Below are 15,803 nucleotides of genomic sequence, written 5' to 3'. Positions count from 1 at the left end.
AGAGAAAAAGACAGAAAATGTCTCAGGATTAAGACGCAGTTCCTCTTTTTTGGTGACAATCCTAATTCACGATGCTGTAAAATGTCCACGTGTCCGTGGATGATGCTAATCCCTGCTCTAAAACTGCGACTAATTAATCTGTGGCTTTGATTACATTGCCCATTTACATGATGGGTTTGTTCCTAACCTCCCCAAAGGAAAGGGGAGAAGGCGGAACAATTTCCTGGCTGTTTCTCCAGAGTTAACTGTGGGAGGTAGGACTGTAACACCAACCATTCACCCCTGCCAGAAATATTGTCAGCTTGCTGAACCTTGTGTGACTCAGCATGTGATGGGCGGTTGGTGCAGCCAGCGCTCGGATGCTGAGCTTGTTCCGCTGAAGCGTGTGCAGACCGCGGAAAGATGAGGGCCGGGGGAAGAGTGTGCTCTCCCTCCAGTCTCATATTTCTCTGTGGTATAATGTGCTGACTATTCCTCTGATACCTCCTAAGAGCAAGGTGGGAACCACTTCACAGTCGGCCATGTAACTCAATATGCTAATGCGCCGCACAGCAGGCACAAAAACACAACCTGTCCATTACTCACAGCAAAACCACGGAGAAATCGGTTCAAAACCACCAGAAAAGAGACTTTAAGAACAAGCTGAGATGTTTTTTTTCTTTTACAGAAATCACTTCAGCTAAACACACCCATGAGACCAATCGCTATCAAACAGCAATCCAACTAGATGTGTTTTCTGAAAGGTTTAACCCCTAAATTAGAAAAAAAGAAACAATTCAAGCTGTGAGTCCGATTAACAGACAACGTGTTGGCCGGATCAAAACTCCTCCAACAGAGAAGGGCTGTTCTTCTGAGGGGGGATGCATGATGGAAAACAACATAATACATCATATTTCTGAAATGTTGCTCTAATGACCAATTTTCATCCAATTTTCCAAGTTTTGCTCAAATGAGTAGCTGCTGGTAGAAGACCTAAGACGCCACACTGGGACACAATTGGCTTCAGATTATTTTGTTTCTCACACAGGCGTCGTACTCAAGACCCCCCTCAGCATAATTTGTTTACAGCTCAGACGAGATGGAGTGTTGGGAGAGCTCATCCTTCTACCGACTATAATTGCTGTGATGATGGGCTTCACAGGGAACACGAGCAGCCATGTGAGAACAAGGAAGGATTAACGTAAAAGCTGTCTGCTGAGTGTGTGACTCACCTGCGCTTACCTGTTCATAATTCTATTGAACAAAGCTGAACTGGACTGAGTGGAGTCACTCATAGAATACGGCTTTCTTCCAGCTCCAACCAAAAGAAGTCTATTCAGACGCCGTTTTTTTCCGACCATCTTGGAGCCAGACGTCATCAGTAAGCAGTGATTGGTCCGAGTCCGTCTGAGTTATACCTCTCTCACCATTCAGGACTGAGCTTGTAGAAAGTCCACACCCCTAAATTGGTGTCAATCTGTCAATCAAGCGTTTAGATCATTTGAGGTGGGACCACCTACTTGTATTGAATCATCTGATTGTTCAGTTTATAACTTGAATAACTTGAACTACAGTAATATGTGACCCAGAAATTGAGGATTATTGAGAACATGTACAAAAAAACAGGTGTCAGAGCAAGAATGGTTATTGACCAATAGAATGAGTATCAGTAGTTTATTTCTCTGTAGAAGTTTGGGATTTTGGCTTCTCGGACCCGCGGGTACTTCCTGTTAGAATCACTAAGGGGGGGGGGGTGTGTTAGTCCAGTTCTCATCAGTCAATGGTCGTACCATTAATCCAGCAACATTGGCTGTTCAAAAGGTTACTAAAATACTTTTTTTCTGACAACTGTTATAAGGAGTCAGAAAGAGGTGGGACTAAAATTGTGGGAGAAAAAAACATTTTTAAAGATATTTTATTGATTTTTCCATTGCAGTTCAATTATTTGCTTCAGATCAAGGACTCTAGTTATCTGAACACAGAACAGTTACTCTGCTGCTTTTAAAGGTCTACAGTACAGACCAAAAGTTTGGACACACCTCATTCATTTGAATGAGAAGGTGTGTCCAAACTTTTGGTCTGTACTGTAAATCAGGCAAAATCACATTTTTTTTTGCTTTTAGGAGTATTGTAATGTTAAATCCTCACAGAAAAAATATATAGCCCTCCCAATCCACAAAAACGATTGTAATGTGATTGTGATGTCACAAAGTGGGGAACAGCCCCAGACTAACGCATACATACACACACAGACACACGTACACACACACACACACACTCTAGTGGCGATAGCGGTGATCAGCAAAACACCTAACAAAAACTAACAATTTCGTTGCTTCAACTTGTCGTTACTTGCCGTTGTCTAGTGGCACACAAGCCAAAGGCTTCATCTCATGGTTATTCTACCTTTTTCATGTAGAAAACCATAATTTAAGGGGCTTCAGATCATGTTATTTAGATGGAAAATTCTGCTTTCATCCTATTTACTTTTGTCCCTGCTGGACCAATGTTTTCTTTTTCTCTTTAACTGTGCTGACATCGACTCACTGACTGACTATCTTTAGAGCAGAGAAGTTCCTGCTATAAATGAAAAGCATGTTTAATACGGATCGGTCAGATTCTTTGAGCGAATATCCCATTTCACTAAGATTTTACATGCTCTCATTAGCTCAGCCATAAGACATTAGGGATATTATATCCTTTTTTCCACTCTTATCTTTAGCATAATTGTGGGAGTAATAGCAACGTATAATGATCATTTAATGAGCTTATAATTCAAAGTGCATGTATGCCCTCTAATTTGAAAGCAGAGATATTTTCAGTCAGTTTTTTTTTAAATCAATTTAATAGATGAAAGGAAAGGATAAGAAAATAGCCCATCAGGAAAAATATACTGATTATCAGCCACAAATATTATATCTGTATAACTTTAGACATTTATGCTATGAACCATACATCTTGTATAGGTAAAAAAAATCTGAGAATTCAAAGTGTTTCTATCCCAGAAGCTCAGAACCACAGCGGTTCACTCCGTCTTTCCTCTGAGCCGGATTTTTTAGTCTCTGATGGAACTCGGCTTAGTGAAACTTGAAACCGCCCGTGACATATGGTTTTTGTGAACCTCATCAGTGCCGGGAGTCCACTTCCAACACTTTCCTGCCAGCCACTGGATCTGTGCTGAATCTTCCACCATCATCTTCCCACCCCTCCCAACCGCTTCCCCCGAGTCCAACAGATTACAGATATTATAATGGACATCCTGGCAGCCGAGCTGCGGTCACATTTAATTTGCTGTGGCCTGATATCTACACAAGATAATCAGCGTTTACACCTGAGAGTGCAGACGGAAAGCTGAGCGACAATATATATGTAGGAATGACAGTAATGGAATTATAAAGAGAAGAATGAACAACAATGTGAACAGAAATGATGGAGGCAATGGGAAGATGCTGATTCTGGAGGAATATAAGTTCAGCTTACATTCCACTGGGACAGAAGAAGAATACAAATGAAGCCTACTTGTTAAATTTATATTACAATAAGGATCATTTTAGGCCCCTAGATAAAAGACAGTAAAACCTGATTTTCAAATTGGAGACCTTGAGTCTTCGCCTGCTCGGATTGCCTTTCCTTCAGCGTCATAATGACTTGGCCAGGCAGCCTTGTTCGATCTTTCTGCAGCACGCAGCTCCACTGTTAAGCATGGCAGAAATATGGCATTTTGGAACTCGTCTTCTTTAAATCTTATCTGCATTTCAAACTGCTTGGCACCTGTAATCTAAAGCAGGCCGTGTTCCCAACAGCCGATGGCTGACAGTGTTCCTCCTGAAGGACTTTCAGGATTTCAGCTATGAACAAGGAAATAACGACTCACTTCCCCCAACATTCGGTTCAAACCCTGATTTCTTTTTTGGTGGGGGGGGCTCACAGTTTTGTCTCGGTTCAATATATGATTTTTCTTTATACGAAACAACATAATGTTTATAATTTGCTACTAAGCAAGTAATACTAAAAAACTTTGTTCTACGACCACCTACACGGAAGTCCATCCATGTGTCAGTCAACTCTTGGTTGGCGAGGCCATGCTGGTTTGGTTCCTTTGATATTTCCTCTACAACCTCAGTTTGAACAAAACTACGCATAAAGATAAGTCGATTCCAACCGTTTCCACGATGCAGAGAGGATATTCCTTTAGCTTAAGCGAGTCAACAACTTGGCGTCAGGGATTCAACTCTGCTTCAAAACACCCACCCCATCTGTCGAGCTCACAGACTAATGACACCAGTAGGCAGACTCACATGATTAGAAGCATTGGTGAGGAGTTCATCTCACGTCACTACTGCTAATGAGATCAACATGGCTAAAAATAAAATGCAATATTTTTCTACCCAGGGGTAGAAAAAAAAAACATGCTTCTTCCACAGGATATCCCCCAATTAGCAGACAGCAGCGAACAGGAAGTATGAATTTTCGGTTCAAACTGAAAGCTCTGGCAGCAGCTGTTTAGAAATGCCAACTGTATGGAACAGGAATCGTTCAGGGGGGGCTGACAAACGTAAAAGTAACTAAAAAAGGCCCAGAAACTGGCTTTAAAGAGCCCGTTTTACGTCCTGATGTTGTTCCCCACATTGCTGGAGGCTGGACGAAAGTTAATGTTTACATTTATAATTCAGCCTAAATAAAGATAGATTGGACCCCTAAATTATTTTTTTTGTTGCAACAACAGGGAAACGAACTTTTGTTTTTTCATCCGGAGTGATGGCAAAGGTTTAGGGTAATTGGGTTTGTAATTAAAAAACTTTTAATTAAACTTAAAAGGATAGTTTTTGTTTTTTTTAACATGGAGATTCAAACGACTAACGTATTGACCTAGATAGACTAGTTCTTGGTCTGGACTTGAACATTAGAGGCTTGTCTGACCCCATAAGAAGGACTGATTGGGCAAAGTAGAGCCATGAAGCTTGTTAGTTTAAAATTCACAACCAGATTCCACAGAAGTTTAGTTTACAGTCTCCACAGGACAAAAATATTGACAAGCAAGAAAACCTCTGAATGAATTTCATGCTGAAGGATCAGTGTGTTGATGAAAACTTTCATGAAACCCTTAGAAAATTCTTTGTGAGCCCAGGACTCCTCCATACATGTTATAGTACATTCAGTGTATTCTCATACCTCCAAATCCCCATTTTAATGTTTTAATCTAAATGTAACTTTTATGATCCTAATCTGATCAGAAAAAAAGGCATTTAAAGTGTCATATTTGGGTTATGAGCTCACTTGGAAAAAAATCCATAATCTTAATTTATATGTAAATTTAGTCCGTTTTCAAGACAAAAATTACAAAGACGACATTTTCAAAATTAATGAAAGTGTGGAAGTCCCGATTCGATCCTACGATCAGAAAACACGTCGTTTCAGACTTTAATCCGGAATTCAATGTTGCCTCTCATTCAGGGATCGGATGATTATTTTATTCTGGTTACAATAATCAGTGTTGTGTATTTCAAGCTTGTTATTACAGATAAATGCCCCATTAGGGGGCTGCCTATCATCAACGGATCACAACCTTTTATTGCCGTACAGTGGAGCAGAATATGGCTCTAGTTTCAGCTCCAAAACGACAAAATTAGCAACAAATTCAAAGATTTGGACTTTCGGGATCAATAACAACCAAAGAATGAAACAAATCAATCAATTTTGAAATAAAGTCATTTTTTATTTTTACAAATTTTTTAATGGCGATATGAATCACGTGTGATCCAAAATAGGTCTAAAGATCCTAAAGCTAATGTCAATCACCTGACACCTGACTATTACCTGTTTTTACTGGTTAACAGTTAACTATTTTTTCAAGCTACTCTATAAAAGCGCTGTGTTTAAGCTTGAAATGATAAAAAACAATGAATAAACTAGGATCTGTTTATTCAATTTGTCCATGTTTTCAGTGTGTTACAAAAGTATCTGACTGGGATTCAGTACCGACGGATACTCGGATCAGGTCCAGCACTATATTGTACTTTAATCACGAAGTAGCTGTGCGTTCAAACTTCCATATGCAGTTATCTTAGCCTCTAAAATAATATTTGAGTCCATTTGTGCTTCCTAACTACGTGTTGTGCTTGGCAAGGAGTGAAAAGATTCAAATAAAGCTTCTCATGGACATGGTGACTCATAAACCAAAAGCATATGAACACCTCAAAGTGAACACCCGCTGGACGGATGTGGACTGATTATAATTCATTTACTTTGATAAATGAACCAAAAAGGGGGGGTTTCAATTTTGCAAGCAATATGATTTCAGCACAACAGCTCCTTGTTAATTAGCAGATCGTGCACCCAGCAACGTGATTCATTTTCTCCTGATATTCTGTCTCTTTTTTCTCCTCCTTCCATCTCCTCCTTTTCTTTGCCAGGCAACAGTAAAGGCAGGTTGATGAGCAGTTCTTGTAAAATATGTGAATCAATTTAAGCTATACTCAAATGTGTGCAGACCTTGTTTAATTGAAATACAATTTAAAAATGTTCTAATCGTAATTTTGGATGTGTCTGTGAATGTTTTGTCAATATTTAGATCCGGCTGAAATGGCCAGCCGCTTTGGCTGAGCGGCACTGCGGCCTGCATGAAGAGAGGCAGAGCCGGTCTGACTTGTGCGGCTCACAATGTCTCCATTCACACGTCTAATTTAAGAGCGGCTTCTGTTCTGTCTAATTAACAATTTACTGGGCCATCAGTTAGCCTCTTCTTTGAGGTATAATTAGCGGCACCGGCATTCAAGCGATTCGGTGCACACATTCACATCTGCAAGGAGATTAGAAAGGCCAGACAATTTTTAAAGGACTCCCTGATAAACAGAAGAAGAAAAAAAAAAGATGCAAGAGATGCAAGGACTCAGAAAACAACCGTGGAGCAAAACGCTGAGTCGGAAGACAATGCATGCGCCAGAAAGAATCTGCCGTTTATGCGTGTAAAGTACAACCAATATGTGGAATTACTTCCATGTAGGAGGAATCAGCCCCAGCATATTCACAACTACAAATCACGTTTCAAATACCTGCATCTCCGCTAATCCCGACACATTTTTCATGCACTTAAATTCCACGTCCTTTTTTTATGGTTTTCTTTAAGCAACTGAAGGGCTTGATCTGCTCTCTACCGTCTGCATGTGCACCTTTAGAGGATTAACCCCCCCACCACCAACAATTAAGGCTCCACCCACATCTTCCTGGCATTTATGACACCCACTTCAAAGCAAACTTTTATTTTACAGTTATAAAAACTAAGTGTATTTTCATGCATGCGCAATCAGTATTGGTTGTCTCTCCGATATTCTAACAGCACAATAATAACCCACAGAGAGGATTAACCACCAGTAATCTGAGGGAATAGTTTGTTTCATTTTGACTGCTTTTTGCCTTATTTTTTTGCCCCTTAGCACCCTCTGCATAAACAAATGGAATTTTGCTCGTTTATCCACTTAGTTCCTCTGTTTTGCTGATTAGCAGAGAAGGGCTGCGAGAATTGGATAACCTAGAGAGGATGGTTTCAAGGATATTTGAGGCTCGCGCGCACTTGCCAGTGTGTTTGTGTTTGGGTGTACTGTACAAACAAATGCGGGGCTCCTTGAAGGGTGCGACCAATTAAAAAAAGACCCCGAAGAGCCTGAGCTCATCAGGATGCAGACAACACGGCAGATTGACTCTCAGATACCGTGGCCTGTCGCTGTAGCTCAGACATTATACTGCCAGCCTGCAGTATTGACATCCTTATTCCATAACCACGGAGAAACCCATGCCAATATGGATGGGATCAATGTCAAACACTTCTGCACCTTATCAGACGTTTTTATTTTTTTTCTGGTATGCACGGACTTTAGATATCAAACTCCTGTCATAAACCTAATCTAAAACAGTATTACACGCAATCCCAAGTCAAACACTGCAACAATCTGTAATACATCTTAGGCAGTGTTATGTCATTTTACAGAGCTGTCATATGAGATGCCATCAATGCAAAGAAAGATGCTTAAATACAAGCAAATCTTTTTATAACAAATCAACAAATCCGTCTTTACTTATGTCACCAAAACTGTCACTCCCATGTGCATGTGGATGTATACCATACCATCCACTTTATAGGGCGAACCAGATTATAAGGCATCCCATCATTAAAATGTCTATTTATTTAAATATGTTATATATAGCAGCGGTCTTCAACCCCCGGGCCGGGGACCGGTACCGGTCCGTGGGTCGGTCCGAGCTGCGCAATAAGAATAAATAACTTATATTACTTCCGTTTTATTTATTTCGGAATTTGAAAGATGTTTTATTTTGAAAAATTGTCAGATTCTCTGTTCCATCCGTCTATGTCCCTCTTGACGCGGCCAAAACGCTCTTCTTGGTCATGTGATATGATACCGCTAAAATAAAACCAGTCTCAGTCTGAATAAATTCTGTTCTCGGAGTTGAGCAATTGGACCAAATGGCCACCGTAGCCAGTCATTGCGCGGTGTAAATAGAGTAACCGGGCAACAATAAGACACAGCAACTTATTGAAATGTGGTTGTATGAAAACAGGCTCATTAAAACTACTTTTAACTTGATACACATTGTTTCGCACTGCTTTCCCAACAACCTAAATATCATAAAGACTTGTCAGCGTACCTTTTTAGCCGTCACCTCTTCAGTAACAGCCTTGCAGCATGCCTCTGCCATACCAAAGGAGCAAAGGACAGAGTCGTACATGACGTTGACACAGATGTTCAAAATGGGTCAGCGAAGTATAAAGTATGACTAAGTGAATTATCCTGACAAAGTTTGAAAAGCGCAGACTTCCGTTATTCTTTCTCTCATTGCTTTCCCGCGCCATCGTAGTTCCTGGCCAATGGCTGAAAAGATCAACGTGATTTTGTTTGCAAGCTTTGGTTCGGAACAAAAGTCTGAGTGTCGGCAGTCTAAAGATAGACCAAATGCAAGGTTCATGGCTCGATTTGCACCAAATTAAGTCGGACCTTTTTCAACCTAAATACCTCCTTAGGCACATTAGGCAAGACAACAGAGTCAGAGATAAGCCCATCAGTCAGTCAGACTTTATTCACGTTCGTTCACGGTAACCGTAACCATAGAACTTGTTTTTTGAAGCACACTAAACATTAGCCTTCAGAAGCGTAAGCCACATTAGCATATTCACTACCTGCAACTCCCAACCTTGTTTGCAACATGTAGAAACAGACTGATAGTGCTAAAACAAACATTACACTTTCACTCATTCCCACAAGTGGTTTGGCAGAGATTTTTATGCCAGATGTCCTTCCTGACACAACTCTGTATTTTTATGTGGGCTGGGGACCGGCACAGGATGACCCAGATTTTGGCCCCCTTGTTGCTTCGTTGTTAGACGCTAGGTGAAGGGTCTTCCCCGAGGACCCACACTGGAGGAAGCTCATCTGGGAAATGAACCTGGTTTGACAGAAAGTCGCGTATTTTTCAAAATCACTGCGACATCAGTAAACAAAATCAGAATGAATCCATAAAAAAGGCGCTCCAGATTATAAGGTGCACTGCTGTATTTGTTTTTTTTAATTGAGGCTTTTAAATCTGTCCTATGAAGTGGAACATACGGTAAATGAATTTGTATTAGTATGCGGATGCTTCTATGTTTGCATTTCTTTACCTTCTTTTTTCCCAATCAACCTACCCTAACTCGGTTTGACATATGTCTATGTGTATATTTGCTTGTTTGTCTTTTGATTTGATACCTTAAACTAATTCCAGAAAGAACACTGAATGAAAAGGAAATGTGAACCATTAGAGAGAAGAAACTGTACAAAACAAGACTGTTAGGATCAAATAAAGTTAATATTTCTGAGTTGATTTTATCTGGAGGTTAAACCATGTTTTAAACATTATCTTTTATATCTTTTGATTTAAGTTGTTTTATGTTTCATTGCATTGTGATGAGGCGCCATTTCTAACCTTCTAACACCAAGAACTAAGCTTTTCACAGTTTGTTAGGAGTTCACTGTAAATCATAATTGTGAGAAAAAAATATTCAGAAAATCATGTGCTAGTTAACGTATTTGGTTTTGTTTGTAACATGAAGGACAAAATGCAGAAACACAGACTGGACATCCATAAGACCATAAGGAATTGAACTGGCCCAAATACAACAGAGGTCTGAGTTCTCCAACCAGTGATCACTTTGCAATGATCTAGACTTGAGCATACACATAGTAGGTAGTAGTTTTCTCTTTTCTGTGGTTAATCATCCACCAATAAATGAAAAGAGGACTGAAGTCTTGTAAAGCTGCTGTGTGTTTGTTAGGTACAGTGTCATCTGCGGTTTAATTTTCTTTTTTTCCCTTTAATGCTGAGCTTTTTTGAAGCAGTCGACACGTGCCTGTTATTTAACTGATGTTTTATCTTTAGAGACTCGCCCCGGCACATTTAGCGGTTCTAGCATATCCATAATACACAGGAGTCCAGTGATCTGCAAGCTGGCCTTGGCGTGGATCACTTAATTGTGCACAGAACAGAGTTATCACAGGAGCCAAACTACTACATTTGTACTGGCTTATGGTGTCACCACTTCAATACACTCTCCTCTGCTTTAATACTTTCTGGCAAACTAGTTTACGAAATCAGGGAATCGATAAAGACACCAGAACACTAACGATGGAAGGGGGACAGTTGAGAAAAAGGAAACATTTTTTAAAGACCACCTCCATAAATATTAAGTTAATTTTCTAATGAACTACTGCCACTCAGTGGTCTTTTAACTCATAGTTAAAAGACCACTGGAAATGCATTGAAAATAGATCAGAAGATGATCAGAGTGGGTCTTTAAATGAGTCCAGTAAAGTCCATGGGACACACTTGACTAACAGGTTGGGAACCATTGTTTTAGATAACTGTTTAGTCTGTTATACCTTTTTAATTTACACGTTGTGTTCCAAAAAAACCAAACAAGGACAGTTTGTTTCTGATTGTTATTCAGAAAATAAATAAATAAATAACACAGGCTACCTGAAGCAACAGGGGCTGTACCAATGCCCTGCATGGCAACATCAATTTATACTCCTGCTACTAAAGCATGGATGCAGGGAACAGTTTAAAGGAATAATATGCTTTCCTTAACGGGGCATCCTTTCTAGAGATGGCCATTCTTCTTTTTTAGCAAAGAACAACATTCTGTGCACAGTGGATGGGAAGGGCTGTACAAAGATGGCGGGTTCTCTAAACTGCAGCTCACGCAGCTTCACTGGAACAGGCCAGAAGTGAATTCTTTATGCTTTCTGGTCAAACCAGGAGTGCAGAACAGAAAAAAAGCAGCAGTGTATAGACAAAAGTGTTGCAACACCTAGACATGAGTTTTCAGGAAGAGGGATTGAATAATCCAAGACTCTACTTCATTTATTTTAAATTTTAGTGTTTCTTTTTTTTTTTAAGAAGTGAAATAAAAATGCAAATAAAAGGTTTTTCCAAAAAAGCTGCTGGGCTGATACATAAAATGCATGCACTTCAGCCACATTATATTAGGTTAATTACACTAAAATTCTGCTGTTTTTTTACTGTGTTGAAAAGCATGACCAGCATACATTCATGTCAAAGTGAGTTTTGATTTAAATCTTCCATCAGTATCATAGAATATAAATGCTTTCCATTTCCAAGTGAACAAGTTCAATTAGCTGCTATTTTGTTCTGGAAAACTTCAACTGATGCTACAAGAGGATTTTTGGGTTATTTTTTTGGATTTGAACAGATTTCAGATTGAAATATGGTCCAGTAAAGTCACTATTAAACTGCAGGTTTGATATATTAGTGCTTTAAAGAGCACCTTAAATATCTAAAGACATAAACTGTATTGAAGTGCAATTCTAATGAACTTCTAACACATGATGTTGCTCCCTCTTTCACCGCCCATTCTTGTTTTACATACATGCAATTCAATTATTTTAAGTTTCCATTTTGATTTTTGTCTCTTTCTGACATAATTCAGTGTTTCCAAAGGATCAATGGAGGTGCAACCTAGTCATAAGAAAGTTATAATAAATGTATTTTTCTCCAGGAAAACAAAGATTCCTTGGTCAAACAAAGAGACTTGTGTGTGTGTGGGGGGGGGGGGGGGGTCACTCAAGCTACATCCACCACTGGTCATAACTCACATTCCCAAAGTAACAGTCCATCATTTTTCTTCATTTTCTTGCGCATAGACACACTAAGAGACACCTTAACGAGAAAACATACATCTTGTTTTATGTCTCACTGCCCTCCCCTCCCTCAGACCCCACAAACGCGCAACACTACACCCACACACACATTATTCCTGTAGCCCTCCCCCTGCGTTTGTGTAAACATCCATACAGACACTAAGATGGATCAATTTCACATTCCCTTTCGGGAGGCTGAAGATGCCTTATCTCATTGTGAAGCTGTGCCGGTGTTTGATCTCACCTAATGCTGCAATGCAAATCAGTCTTTTTCTTCTTTTTGCACGCCATCGTTTCTTTTCTTTACGGTCTAACATGCTCTGAGCAATTATCTGCTTCACCTCCGGAGCTGCATCCTGTGGCCCAGTTTTGAAAACAGGGCAGATTTTATTTCTCCTATTATTCTTTTTATTTTTTTGGGCAGTGCAGTGCCGAAAACCTTTCTGATCCAAGCAGAAAATGCCTGCCATCGTCTAATAGTTTCTAAGTCCTGAAGAAAAGGCATTTAGTAGCATCACAATGGTTATATCCATTTATTTGAACTTTATTGGCTTTGCTTGACAGTAGGAAAGGAGCAACGACCCCCCCGAGCAACAGCTTTCCCACAGAGGCATTTGATCATATGCTGACTGGGTGAAAAAGGGTGTAAATTAAAGTCCCTGCTCAGCCGACACTTTAAACACAAGACACGACAGGCCATATTTTCACAGCCAAATCAGGTGCCTTGGAGATAGATACCAATTATAACTGAGACATCAGACATAGGTGTGTCAGCAGCCTGCTGCTAAATCACGCCAACAGCTGGATGATGAAAAGTTGCCTGAAAGGTAAGGTCTGAGGGACCCAGAGCCATCTTGTGCCAGTGATGGGCTGTGCACTTGAATTTGCATCAGTCTGTGACATATCAAAGAGAATGCACAAGCAGATTTACGTCTTTGATTCTGCAAGTGGTGCCGCAGAGTTATTCCGCGGGCCAGCAATAATCTGCGGCTTTCTTGCCATAATCCTCTAGTTTTAGCCAAGTAATGAACATCGGGAGGAAGATGCAGAGTGTGGGGTGTGTTGCATAAGCCCTGAGTGCGTGCGATTCTGCTCCCGTGGAGTGTGTGCACGTGCGTGGGGCAGGCCAGAAACGGGGCTTTTCCCTCAAGCTTTTGCTTTTTCACTCAGCTGATGGAGCCTCTTCTCCACCCCCGTCGCACCTGGAAAAGCTTGGGGCCCAGAAAAGCAAAGGGCACCAGGTGCGTTTGCTGCCTCCTCCCTCCACTACCACGCACATGCGCGCTTCAACACACTCGCAAGGAAATGAAATTCTCAAGCATTTCTGCTGCGCTCAGGAGGTCCGTAACGCCTTCATTAGAATACGTCCAAGCCCAGAGACCCAGCTTCCGGTCAGTTTGGCCGCACCTCCATTGGGGGGGGGGGGGGGGGGGGGATGCTGCTTCCGCCAGAAAACAACAGGAGCCAGGGAGCTGGGGGGGGGGGGGGGCTGAGGCACCAAGCGGGCTATTTCCATCCTTCATCCAAGCAGCACACGCACGGGTTAAGTTTCCACGCCGCGTGTGACCTATTGACCACCGCAGACATCTTTCAGCCACGCGTGCACACTCACTGCTCTGAAGAGAAAAGTCTGAATTATGACTCATGATCCGAGACTCCAAGTCAAGGTCGTTTCCAGCTGCACCGTGATGTTCACAGCTGATTCTGACGCACCTTTTTTCCCCGACCCAGATATCAAACTAGAATGTGTTGCAAGGCAGAGAAGAGCCGTTCTGCTTCCTTCTCAGCCATGCATCACTTTGACCAATCCGTGGGAGAGATGTCAGAGTCAACTCCAATTGGGACACCTGGTCTCTTTTTCCCTTCTCCGGCGCGGGGCCGCCGAAGCGCGCGCGCAGATGTGGGTTTTCATCTGTGCGCAGAAACCAGACGGCATCCTCTGCTCTGCTCTGATGAGGGAACTTTAGAGGTTCTGTCTGTCTGTCTGTCTGCCTGTCTGCCTGCCTGCCTGTCAGACTGAGTCGTACTCACCATTAACAACGACGGTCCTCATGATTTAGACCAGCCTGAAATCCAGGAGCACTATAAATCCAAATGACTCCCACGGTGGGGGGACAGAGACGATATCCGCTTTGTGAAGCAATTTATTGTTGGCTGCAAATCCAGCGCGCGGCCGGACGCGCAAAAGCACCCCCTCAAACTTTAGCCGTGGGTCTTCCCGAGTGGGGAGAGACGTCTCCGTTTGCACCCTGGTTCAGTCATGTGGACGTGGGGTGGAACGGAACTGTCATCCATAAACATCCAGACAGGGAATGGTAAAGAAAAAAGAAAAGAAAAGAAAAAACCTCCCCAAAATCCGAGGGAGGCGCAGACAGCTCCGGAGGAAGGAGCTGAAAGTGTTTCAGCAATCAGGGCGAAAACCCAACTGGATCCATCTGTTAGTAATCGCAGCACATATCCGGTCAGGTCTCCGCTCCGCGCGCTGTTATTTCTCCAAGTACACGGGCTGGGGAGCGCGCTGTGAGCGTGGATGGCGGCTGCACTGGTGCGCGTCAGTGAGCGTTTGCCACGGCAGGGTGGAGAGGGAGGAGGGGCGGGGCAGAAAGGGGAGAGATGGGGGGGACCCTGGGATGATTCTTTCATGGGTCTGTGTCACGCAGCAAAATAAAACACAAAAACCTATAAAACTTGTTTTTGTGTAGTCTAACCCCTTCACCCCACCCATCCCCATCATGTGATTCCTGACCTGTTTCCTACCACGGAAGACATAAATAAGAGGGGGGGGGGGGGGACAAATCATTTCGGTTCCTGATAAGTGGTGACTGCGGGGTTTTAAAGAGTGACTTTGAAATCTAATGGTACTTCTGCAGCGCCGGGCGGCGCTCTGATGAATGTTTAATGCGCAGAGGTTTGGGGCTGCTGGGGGTGGGGTGTGGTGGCTGAGGTGGGTAGGGACTGTGACGTGAGGCGCATCTATTTGTATGGGACGCAGCCAGACACGCACACGCGCAGGCACTGTGGAAGAACAAGCCGAAAAAGGCAGGAGGGGGGGGGAGACTGGGACCCGAGCGCTGTCCAGGGACGGACCGCTGAGCTGGTCTAAAAAAAGGTTTTTGTTCTATTCGGTCATTAATTTCCCACAAAATAAGCTTTTATGTTTGGCTAAAGCTAAACCCCCCCCCCCCCCCCCCCCCGACCCCCCGTCCCACCTCAAACTGGATTTTTGACTCTGCACTCTGGCACCGTGGAGTGACGGTGATAAAGTTTGTCTTTACAAAGTGCTTTGACTGCTCAACAGCCCACTCTCACTGTGTCAGATCCACTCAGTGTCGCTCAGGGTCTCCATCTCTGCCCTGTAGAGGCTCCTGAGCGCGCTGCTATCTGTAGGTACCACGCGCCCCCTACAGGCCGCCACGAAAACCACTTCCTGCAGAGTCACTGGAAAGATGATCTCTGCAGAGAATCGGTTTCTAAGCTTTTTTTTTTTTTTTTTTAATATGAGCTTTCAAAATAAGATAAGATAAAGGTACTTTATTGATCCCAACCTGGGACATTGGACAGTTGGAGTAGTTTGAGCAAAAACAGCAGAATTTTACATAGATATCTACAGCAGTAATG

At 42.2% G+C, this 15,803-nt stretch overlaps 1 protein-coding gene across 1 annotated transcript in view; it reads right to left on the bottom strand.

Annotated features, from left to right (window-relative positions):
• rtn4r (reticulon 4 receptor) overlaps positions 1–14,858 on the bottom strand; it is a 78,627-nt gene extending 63,769 nt beyond the window's left edge. Inside the window, exon 1 of the mRNA XM_023958209.2 lies at positions 14,217–14,858. Coding sequence (XP_023813977.1) covers positions 14,217–14,238 — 22 coding nt within the window. The 5' untranslated portion in view covers positions 14,239–14,858. The remainder of the gene's footprint in view (positions 1–14,216) is intronic.
• Between the last annotated feature and the right edge of the window lie 945 nt (positions 14,859–15,803).

Source organism: Oryzias latipes, chromosome 9 (assembly GCF_053564925.1).
Source record: "Oryzias latipes strain Hd-rR chromosome 9, Olatipes_Hd-rR_3.1".
NCBI classification, from domain to species: Eukaryota; Metazoa; Chordata; class Actinopteri; order Beloniformes; family Adrianichthyidae; genus Oryzias; species Oryzias latipes.
The sequence above is the reverse complement of the archived record's forward strand: the minus strand, read 5'-3'. Positions and strand labels throughout refer to the sequence as shown.